General features: G+C 56.8%; 1 protein-coding gene across 1 annotated transcript; it reads left to right on the plus strand.

Moving 5' to 3' along the window:
* Window positions 1-935: 935 nt before the first annotated feature.
* Window positions 936-6551, plus strand: SFRP5 (secreted frizzled related protein 5). The gene is made up of 3 exons (XM_014862701.3): window positions 936-1608; window positions 3677-3754; window positions 5463-6551. The coding sequence occupies exons 1-3, from the start codon at window positions 1086-1088 to the stop codon at window positions 5807-5809; spliced, it is 948 nt and encodes a 315-aa protein (XP_014718187.2). The 5' UTR covers window positions 936-1085; the 3' UTR covers window positions 5810-6551.
* The last annotated feature ends 4922 nt before the right edge of the window (window positions 6552-11473 follow it).

Consider the following 11473-nt stretch of genomic DNA (forward strand, 5'->3'; position numbering starts at 1 on the left):
AACCATGAAGCCTGCAGACTCAGAATCCAGACCTCCTGGTTGTATCTGGGCTCTGACTCTGGAACTAGACTACCTGGGTGCAAGTCCTGGCACCAACTCTTACTTAACCTCTCTCTGCCTGAGTACCTTTATCTGTGAAGTGGGGACAATAACGGTACCTACCCAACTTAGAGCATTCCTGTGAGAATTAAATGAGGTAATTCATGCAGTGGGCTTAGAACAGACTTGGCACACAGTAGGGATTAGCTATCGTTAGAAATAGTAGTTGATAAGGTCGTAAAGTTCTGTGCAGTAACTTTGGCACACAGTAAAAGCTCATTACATGGTAGTTATGATCATCTTCCCCTCCACTAAGCTGTGATGTTGCTGGAGGTGGGGTCTGGGTCATACCCATCTCTGGTTCCCCAGCAGCCAGCATGGTGCCTGGCACCAAGCAGGAGCTCAGTAAACGCCTGAGAACCGAGGGGTGAAGAACTGCCCGCCTGGACCAGGAGAGTGTGGGCAGCCAGGAGCCTCCTGCCGGGAGAAGGGAGAAGCGAGGTGTCAGGGAAGAGAAAACAGCGCGGAGGGGGAAAGGCGAGACGGAAAGATAAGCAAGTGAAGTGAGTGAGAAAAGGAACAGGAGAGGCTGTGGCGGAGAGAGATAAGGAGGAGGGATGGAGAAGGAGAGGGGCAAGAAAAATGCCTAGGGAGGTGAGGGAGCCCCGGGGAGAGGCGCGAGGCGAGACCCGGGCGGTGGCCGGGAAGCCAGGGAGTGGGAGAGGGGCTCGAGAGCCGGTGCTGGGCGGGACGCGCGGGAGCCGGGCGGGAGGGGCTGAGGGGGCTCCACCCTACCTCCCTGCCGTGGGGCGGGGGCCAGGAGGCCAGAGATTGGTTGGGGCGCGCGGCGAAACCAGGGCTGGAGCCCCGAGGTGGGAGGCGCCAGGATCACTCGGTGCGCCGCGGAGCGGAGGGAGCGAAAGCCGCCATCCAGTTGAGCGACTTCAGCCTCGGCGACTGTTGCAGGGGAGCGTCGGGGCGGCGGGCGGGCGCGGGCCGGGGCACCTGGGGGCGCCGCGCACCAAGCGTCGGGCGCCCGCTCAGCCATGCGGGCGGCGGCGGGGGTCGCGCGGGCGGCTGCGCTGGCGCTGCTGCTGGGAGCGCTGCACCCGGCGCCGGCGCGCGGCGAGGAGTACGACTACTACGGCTGGCAGGCCGAGCCGCTGCACGGGCGCTCCTACTCCAAGCCGCCACAGTGCCTCGACATCCCCGCCGACCTGCCGCTCTGCCACACCGTGGGCTACAAGCGCATGCGGCTGCCCAACCTGCTGGAGCACGAGAGCCTGGCCGAGGTGAAGCAGCAGGCGAGCAGCTGGCTGCCGCTGCTGGCCAAGCGCTGCCACTCGGACACGCAGGTCTTCCTCTGCTCGCTCTTCGCGCCCGTCTGCCTCGACCGGCCCATCTACCCGTGCCGCTCGCTGTGCGAGGCCGTGCGCGCTGGCTGCGCGCCGCTCATGGAGGCCTACGGCTTCCCCTGGCCGGAGATGCTGCACTGCCACAAGTTCCCCCTGGACAACGACCTCTGCATCGCTGTGCAGTTCGGGCACCTGCCCGCCACCGCGCCTCCAGGTAGCGCCGCCGCCGCCGCCGCCATCCCTGCGCGCTCCGAAGGCCCTGGGTGCCCGCGAGCTGGGCCCCGGACGGATGCCGCTCCCCCAACCCCTTAGCACAGCTCTGCGAGCCCCGCTGCGTGTCCCGGGAACTGTCCCCCTAAGTCTTCCCACCTCCCCACAGACTGCCGGATTAGTGCCTCCCTTCGGTCTGGACATCCCCACTGGTTCTCCCCAATTCCCACTCCGTTCCTGAAAACCCCCTGGCATCCCTTGCTGCGGCCCACCTTCCCAAGCCGCTGGAATCCCTGGGGTGACCCCAATGCTGTCCCCCCATCCTGGGGCGTCCCGATAAATGCCTCATCGCCTCGCTCTGCCAAAGAATGCCCAGGGTGGATAAACAATGCCTTTCACCTCCGCCGCAGCCCTGGACCCCAAGATACCAAGACAGGCAGCACTCCCACTCCGTGCTGGGACCTTGGGAGCCGGGAGTGCCCAGGGAAAAGATATGGAGAAAGACCAGGGCCAAGCGCATTCCTGGGCTATGGTCCCCTCTGCCCATTTTCTGCGCCTGGGAACCCTCAATTCTCCCACCCCCTTTCTGAATTCCTCAGGCTGGGAAACCTTTGGGTAAAGTTCAGTGCAGAAGGAGGAGCAGATGCCCGGGCACAAGGAGCCCCTAGGCGAGCGGCTTAACTTTGAGCCTCAGTTTCCCCATCTGTAATATAGGAAGCAATCCCAGGTTCCCCACACCTATGAGATCCTAAGTGCCACTCCCACCCTCCACCCAGTTCTGTTGCCCCTAATTCCTCCCTGGTCTCAGCCTCCCCTTCACTGAGTGCTCCCCTCACCCTTCCCCCACTGTCTGCCTAACTCCTGAGCAGAGTAGGCCCTGGCCGGGCCCCAGACAGGAGGATAAACGGTGGTCCGGAGCAGGAAAGCTTTGCTAAGGAGCCCCTGACGCAAGGCCTCCCCCAAGGGGCAGCACTGCTCCCCTTTTTCCCTATCTGACCCAGCCCCCAAAAGGCAACTGGACCCCACCATACCCCACCCACCCACTCCGGGCTAACCTCACCGGAGCTGTCCACAGTCCCAGGGCCTACACAACCATGTCCTCCTGAGAGTCACGGTTGGATGGGGGTCCTGTGACAGGGGAGTGTTGAGAGGAGGGAAACCCCTCTGTTCTCAGGCTGGAAATGGGACTGAGAAGCAGCAGGGGGAGAGCCAGCACAGTCCCCGCAGGGATCTCCGCCTGGCTCCTTTGCTGGTTTTCTCGGAGCCCAGACGTTACCAGCCTGGAAGGCAGGGAAATCCCAGGCTCGGACCCCGGCCCTGCCCTTGCACTCTCGCCCTTTGAGCCCCCCTTTGCCCATGATGGGGCGCCCACCTAGGAGAGCAGAGGCCAGGTGCTATGTGGTGGCCTAACAACCAGAGGCAGCCTGAAGTGTTTGTGGGGCCAACAGATAGAACATTTCATATAAAAATTGAGAGTTTCGGCTTCCCTTGAAAAATCGGAAATTCTGGCAATGCGAAGTTGCCCACTTTACAGAGGGTGCTCCTCGGTTTACCACAGTCCCTGCCCTGCCAGTGTCACTCGCTTACCCACCTGTTTGGACCCTGTGCTCCTAGAAAGACCCCGCAAACACACCCACCCCAGCACTAGGCTGGGAGTCACAAATCCTGAGCTCTAAGCTCAGTTCTCACCAGCTTTGCAGACTGGGGAACCACTCAGGGCCTCAGTTTCCTTTTCTTTAAAATAGGAATAATAATACCTGCTTCGTAGGCTGAGGATTGAGACAGAATTTAGAAGAAGACAGTGCACGTCACGGTTGCAGCTGCCAGGGCTGTGGGGCACTCATGCCCACCTGGGCAGTTCTCTCCCCACGCAAGCTTGGCTCTTCTGAACCTCGCAGCCACTCAGTGAGCAGGTGGTCTTACCATTACCATCATCCCGTTTCCTCATGAGGAAGTGGAGGCTCGGCACCGGGAGGGGGCTCTTCAGTGGGGGAGCCTACACCCTAAGTGGTTCTTGGGACTCGGATCCCCTCACCAGCCTCCCTGCACCCCACCCCTGCTTCCTTCCTCAGTGACCAAGATCTGCGCCCAGTGTGAGATGGAGCACAGCGCTGATGGCCTCATGGAGCAGATGTGCTCCAGCGACTTCGGTGAGTGTGAAGCCCACACAGCCACTGCCCCAATGTCACCCCCAGGCCCTCCTCCTCCACACACACACACACACGTGCCCACACCCATCACAGTGAGTCCTAACAGTTTTTGCATCGTGGACCCCTTTTAGAATCTGATAACCATGAACCCCTTCCCCAGAGAAATGCACCTCTTTTAGCAGATCGTCTCAGGGGCTTCAGCAGCCCTCAAGGCCATGATCCATGGGCCTCAGAAACCAGCCCTGGCCAGGGCTCCCATGGCCCTCCCTTGGTGCTGTGCACAGGGGGGCCTCCAGGGCTGGATTCTCTTTGGGGGAGGCAGACTTAGCCTGGAGATGGACAGGGGCAGCCGAGGGGAGAGGTGGGCTTCAGGATGAAGTACAACCCCCTCGTCCCTGGGCACCTCTGGCCAGGCGAGCTGTGGTCCCCTGTCCCACAGCCTCCTCCAGGAGCCTTCCCATTCCTGGGCAGCTGAGCCGAGTCTAGTCAGGACCTGGCTCCTTGTGGACCACACAGCCCAGCGTGCGATCTTTGCCATGTTGGCTCCTGTTTTGTGCCTTAGCCTCTTGGCCTAGAAAAAAGAGATAGCAATGAAATCCTTATGTCAGCAGGTCTTTGATGTCATTAGTCTGTTTGGAAAGAGAATACGACTACTGCAAGGTGTGTGTGTCCGAGAGAGAAAGAGAGAGGAGGTGGGGGGTGGGCAGGGAGAGAGAGAAAGAAAGAGATTGTACAACATTTTCCTTCCCTGGGTGGACAGCTGCTCTCTGACTTCTCCCTGGCTGCTCAGAGATGGGGGCCCAGAGGCCTGAAGAAGGAAGCAACTCACCTAAGTGACCGCCCCCAAGCTCAGGACTTCCAGTCCCCAACTGCATAAGGCTCTCTGTGGCCACCTCGGAGTGCCCTGGATGGTCACTCTCTGACTACTCTCCGGCCTTCAACCACCTTCCCCACTGCTCCCCCCACACTCACACTCCTACACACACCACAAACATACTCTAATACACAAAAACAGACAGCAGCACACATACACACTCCCACCCACACTACAGTCTCACACAGATTATGTGGCGTGTTTGCAAGAGCTGGCTGTGTGCAGCACTTCCCAACCCTGCGCCCAGTGATGTGGTGGGTCATGGGGGGTATTTACTCTATGAAAACCAGCACATGCTACAGAGCAGGACCCCTCCCCAGAGCCGGCTGTCACACATTTACCAGCTCCAACCATACACACACAAACAACCAGAAATCCATTTGGAAGCATCCCCAGAGACCATGAAGTCCAGCTGCCCTCCATCACAAGGACCCCCCTCCACCTGGTCGGCTCCACCACCAGTATTTCCCTCCCCAGGAAGCCCAACACCCCACTCCACTCCCCATCGAGCTGTCCACCCTGCACTTGGTGTCAGGGAAAGGCACGGGTTCTGGAGTCAGCCAGACCTCGGTTCAATCCAGGCTCTAGAATTCGGGCAGGTCACAACCTCTCAAACCTCATTTTCCTGGTACCTCGAGGATGAAAGGTGATAATGTCTGTGAAAGTCCAGCACATGATAGGAGCTTCCTATATATTAAATGTATGCGTATAAGCTCCACCGTCCCAAGCCCCAGGCTTGGAGCTTCAGGCATGAGCACCAACTGTGGGGCCACCAGCATCCTGGGCAAACCTGACCATTCTCACACTGTCCCTCTGTCCACTCCCCCTGAACAGTGGTAAAAATGCGCATCAAGGAGATCAAGATAGAGAATGGGGAACGGAAGCTGATTGGAGCCCAGAAGAAGAAGAAGCTGCTCAAGCCGGGCCCCCTGAAGCGCAAGGACACCAAGAGGCTGGTGCTGCACATGAAGAACGGCGCCAGCTGCCCCTGCCCGCAGCTGGACAGCCTGGCCGGCAGCTTCCTGGTCATGGGCCGCAAAGTGGACGGACAGCTGCTGCTCATGGCTGTCTACCGCTGGGACAAGAAGAATAAGGAGATGAAGTTCGCAGTCAAATTCATGTTCTCCTACCCCTGCTCCCTCTACTACCCCTTCTTCTACGGGGCAGCTGAACCCCACTGAAGGGCACTCCTCCCTGCCCCAACCAGCCAACAATGCCTTGTCCTCTGTCCTGCCTCTGGGGCACACTCTCTCCTCCTGCCCACCTGGCCTCGCCCCTACCCCGAGGCTGACCCAGCTCCTGCCCAGTGGTGGTTTCATGCAGAGTTGGTACCAGCACAGGCCCTAAGGGATAGGCGTGGAGCCCGGGCTGTCCTTGACCAAGGGGTCCCTGGGAGCTTCCTCTCTTAGGAGCAGGGCTTTCTCATTCGGAGGGAAACCCCAGGGTCTCAGAAAGTAGGCAGAGGGCGGAGAGAGCAAGGGAAGGGTGGAGGCACTCTGAGCAGCCTGAGGTGGCTTCCAAATTGGTGTCAACTCCCCCCTCTTGGTGGTGGGGCCTCGCCTTGGAGAGAGAGGTCTTGATATTAGGCTGAGCTACCTGGGAAACAGTTCTCTGTCCCATTGCCCCTTCACATGTCATCATCATAGCCCCCCAGAGGAAAAGCCCTAGGGTCACAGTGCCCTCCAGCCACCTCTCCCCACCTTCTCCATCTCTGCTGGTTTCGTCTCATCCCGAGAGAAGCCCAGCCCAGACCCCTCCCATAGGCTCGCTTCTCGGGGTTCATTCCTCAGCCTCCGCATGTCCCTTTTACCCTGACAAGTAAATTATTGCTACTGCTGCAAGGCCATAGATACCAGACTGATGCAGGCAGGGTTTGCGTTTGTTTTTGTTTTTTTAAGTTTGTAATTAAATCAAAGAAAACAACAGTTGGTTTTAACCAGGTGATTTCTTTTTCAGCTGGTTCCCCAGAGGTGGGGAGAGGGAGGTACAGAAGGGACTTTTAGAAAGAGCCCTTTGTCATAACCCACGACCCGTCCACAGACATACTTGGAATGCCTAAGGAGAGCCATGCCTGTGTGTTTTTGTAGGATCCCCCAAGAGCACATAGCAAGGGTCACCCTCCTCATCTCAACCACTAAGTGAGGGATGGAGATGGACCGTCCTTTTGTCCCTGAGGAGAGACAGAGATGCCAAGTTCCCCAGCCTTCTCCCTGGGTCAGAAGGCTCCCACGGTCCTGCAGCAGCTCCCTGACATGGCAACGCCTGCTCCAAGGAGCCCAAGAAGGCTGGGCCACAGCGAACTACTCTGGAGAGCCAGAATCCTAAACGTGTCACTCCTACCCCTTCAGCACTCAGACACCTCTGGGACTGGTCCTGACCTATAGCACACGATGGTGTAGGCTGGTGCTACTCCAAGCGTGGTCCCTGGACCAGAGGATCAGCATCACCTGGGAGCTGGTTAGAAATGCAGAAGCTCAGGCCTCACCCCAGACCCTCAGTATCAAAATCTGCATTTTAAGAACTAAACCTTCCAGCCTTGCAGTCATCTAGGGAGCTCTTACAAGATACCAGGCCTCACTCGAAAGCAATTAAATCTGAATCTTCTGGAGGGTGCTCAGAAATCAGCATTTCTAGATGCTCCCTGGGGTGGTGTGCAGCCAGGGTTGAGAACCTCCATCTAGATAAGCCAACAGCTGAGGCAAGAGGGTGAAGGGCTGAGGTATCTCAGGCTGGAACAGCTATAATGCCCGAGGGGGCTTCCTCAGTGAGCTCAGAGCAGATGGAGGCTGCTGTCTTGAGCTGGATGGGGCAGGGAAAGGAGAAGGCTTGAAATGGAGGCAACAGCTGCTGCCACTCAAACGTCCAGCATTTGGAAGAGGTGGTTCCAGGAAAGAGTCCCTGGGTGGGGAGCATCCATCAGCAATGCTAAGGGACAGGGCAGCTGTACCCAGAGCAGGGGGCTGGTGACACCCCCAGAGGGACTTTCCTCACCAGTCGGGGTACAGCTGGAATGCCAAGTCCAGTCAAGGCCTGTTGCTCCTCCAAGACAATGGAGCCACATTGTCTTGGGGTGAGGAAAACCTCAGCTTCTGCAGTTCTCAGAGCATGCTGCCTCAGAGAAAGGAGGAAGGCTAGAGGGCCCAAATTCTGCCGAGGTGCCAGGGTAGCTAACAGGTGGTCTGACAGCCAGCCCATAAATCACCTCTCTGGGCAGTCAGGTGGCCTCAGCAGAGGGCAGGGTGGCAGAGATCTGCTTGTTTCTCCTCAGCTCTGAGGAAGCCACTGCCACCCACCCTCGCCCAAAGCCTGCCCAGCCCACCTGACTCCCTGAATCTACCCCTTGTCTCCCAGCCTCCTACCCCGACCAAATATTTATGGACACTTCTATGGTCAACCAGGACCAAGGATTATTTTTCCACTGAACACACAGGACTCAGGCTGCTTCTGGCTAGAGCACAATACTGACCTCTGTCAGGTGCTGGCAGCCAGTGAGAGGGAGCGGGCAGGGAGAGGCTCCCTCAGCCCATCCCAGAAGTCCCAGGGAGGCACTCCTCGCCCATCCCCCAAAAAGGGTCAGGCCCTGCTCTGCACATCATCTCTGTCCCAAACATCTGCTGCCAGACCCCCCAGTGGTCTCTTCCCTGGGACCAAGAATCCCCCCAAAGACCCAGGAGGACTTGCAAGGCCTGAGCCCACCCTTCATTTCCTTCGGTCACAAATGCTTCCAGGCTGGTCTGGAGACAGGCAGCTAGTGCTGCCCACTGAGCATCTGGGCTGCGTATCAGTGGCCAGACTGCATCTGACTCCACGGAACAGAAACTCCAAGAAACAGTGGGCTTCTCCACACAAGAGGTATGGAGGTGGGCAGGTGGGAGGTCCAGGTTCCAGACTCATTCTGTCTTCCCGCTCTGCGGCGGGGATGGGGGACTTTAGTTGTCATGGTGACCAGATGATGCCCCCTCCTCCGCCCAACTTCTCCACATTCCAGCAGCACCGTGAGGAAGGGCTAAGAGCAAAGGCAGCGTGTCAGCCACCTCTGGCTCTTTTATCATGAAAACAGTAATTTCCCAACAAGTCCCACCTGGTAGATTTCCACTTCTAGCTCAGCAGCCAGAAGTAAGCCACATGGCCACCCTAGTTGCAAAGGAGCAGAGGACATCAAGTGTTCCAGCTGGTACAAAGTAAGAGTTCTGATAAAGAACAGGAAGGGTTTGGGGTAGGCCGCTACAGGCTCAGGATGGGCGAGAAGAGGCAGTAGAGCCCAGTTTTGGGTTCCAATCCTGTGACTTAGTGACGTGTGACATTGGGAGTACTGCCCAGCTATAAATGGAGTAATGTCCACTTCACAGAGTGGCTGAGTGTTAAGCAGGGAAATGTATGAAAAGTACCTGGAAACAATGCCCAGCACTGAGATGCTCATTAAATGGTAATTAGTATTCCTATTAACCAAAGGCCCTGACCCAGCCAAGAGCCTACATGTAATAGATGCTCAGTAAGTTCCTCACTGATTTGTTAACCAACTAAGAAATGCTACTGGCAGGAAGGCAGGGAAAAGACAGGAACATCGTATCTAGAAGTCAGAATTGTTACCTTCAGATGGGGGCCAGGACCTACATTTGGGGTTTTCCTTAGGAAAATACATCCCCAGGTGGTGTGTCAGCCAACTCAGGGGAGAAGACATATAATACTAGTAAACAATACATATCAAGCCTGTGCTGGGTGACAGGCACTACTCAAAGCAACTTAAGCATCTGAATTTAAGCCTCCCAACAGCCCTTTGAGGGAGGTACTATTAGTATCCCCATTTTAATGATGAGGAGCCTAAGGTTCAGAGAGGTTAATAAGCTCGTTGAAGGACACACAGCTTGTACATAGTGGTGGTGCTAGGATTTGACCCCATGCTCTGAACCACTGTACAACTGCCTGCAGGAGATGAAGCCGAGGACAAGAGTTGGGGTACAGGCAGCCATGCTTCTGTCACCCTGCCTCACAGGATGATTTGTGGGAGCCCTGCTCACACCCCACTCCAAGGGCCCTGACAGCGGCAGAGCCAGCCTTGGACCATGGCTTTTCTCTAGATTCCCAAATCAGCACTCCCCCCATCCCCGACCCCTCCTCCCCTCTCAGCCCCATCAGCATCCAGCCTCTTGAGTCCCACAAAGAAAGCTCACATCCCACAACTGTTTAGTTGGCTGTAATCCTGGCTAAAGTTCACTCCCTGGGAAATCCAACGTGGGGGGTGGCTGCTGCTGGAATGTGTGTGGCTGGGACCCAGTGTCCCTGTCCAGACAGAGGCTCTGCTAGGGCCCTGAAGGAAGCAGGCGGCCAGGGGAATCCGGAATCCCCAGCCCCCAGCTGTGCCAAAGAATGGAATGTGCCGCTCTGGGGTGTAGAAACAGATCCAGCCAAGGAAGGAGGCGGGTGGTGCTGGAGCTGGGGGAGCTCCTGCCACAAGGCTGCCTCTGTTCCCCTGGAGGCTGAGCCCACTTCACTAGGGCTGGGGGTGGGCAGGCCCCTCCTGTTAGCTCAGTGGCTCAGAAGCTCCTGGAGCTGGTGGGGCCAAGGCAGAGAGGGGAGGGTGACAGCCAGGGTTGCTATCTTCACCCAAAGTTCCTCTTATGAGGCATCTACAAGCATCTGTGGCAAGATTCACCTCCTGGCTGCATGGCTTGCTAGCTCCGTGACCTTGGGCTGGTTATTTAACCTCCCCAGGCCTCCATTTACTCATTGCTTAAATAGAGTTAATAACAGAACCTAGATTTGGGATTGTCATGAATATTAAATGAGATGACATGCTCAACAGGTTTCCCGGCACAGGTGCTCAGTAACCGTAGTATGATCTTAGAGCCACCAGCTGTAGGAGAGATGCCGGAGCCAGGGCCCCTCAGAACAGGTGCCTCAAAGGTTCCAAGGAGAGTCGGGGAGGAAAATGGAGCCTCATTTGGCTTCAGCTCTGAGGGCCAGGTGACCAATGATCACAAATCCTGAAGATCCCAGAAACCACAACCAGCTTGAGGCCTGCCAGGGTCCCACCACGGCCAAACCACGGAAGCCCAACAGAACGCTCAAACCCAGCCACGCTGCGGGAGCAGGTAGTCCATCCCAGACCTGCCCCAGCAGAAACTGGCCACCGTCCCCTCCCACTGGGTGCCTGAGAACAAAGTGGGAGGCATCTTCTAAACCGGGCATCCAACCCTACAGCGGACAATGTGTCTTCCAGGCCATCCCATGTTTGGTCCCCTCCACGCTACTGACCCAGCCAGCCATAAGGCACAATCCACTCTTGGTAAATCTCACCATGGGTCCATTTTCCCAGTGGTACCTGCACTTTCAAGTCGTCCATCCCTGGGCTGCTGTCAGTGAGGCCCTCACATACCTCAAAGGGACAGGGAGGTGGCCCCCTGGCTTCCCTTCTGTGAGGCTACTGACCCCAGAAGATGAAAACCATGTTTCTCACGCCCCTAAATCCCATGTCCCAAAAGCTACTCGTGCTATAGCCTTTATGTCACCAACATTAGGCATTGTGCTCGTTTTCCAAAAATAAAATGATACTCACTCTGCTTTTTCAAACTACACTCTGGTCTCTCTCTGAGATTCTTTCCTGAATAACAACCTAAGAATATTCTCAGGTTAAAAAAAAATCACAGTCCTAAGCCATGCAGGGCAGAGTTGTCCTAAAGACTGCCAGGACGAAGGCAGTGAGCTAGCATTACTGAGCATTTACTGGTTGCCAGGCACTGCACTCCCCGCCTCAAGTGGACTGTCTCATTTAATCCTCCACTAGCTCTAAGAGGTAGCGTATCACTCTGATGCCCACTTCACAGATGACGCAAGCAGCACAGAAA

This window comes from Equus asinus, chromosome 2 (assembly GCF_041296235.1).
Source record: "Equus asinus isolate D_3611 breed Donkey chromosome 2, EquAss-T2T_v2, whole genome shotgun sequence".
Lineage (NCBI taxonomy): Eukaryota > Metazoa > Chordata > Mammalia > Perissodactyla > Equidae > Equus > Equus asinus.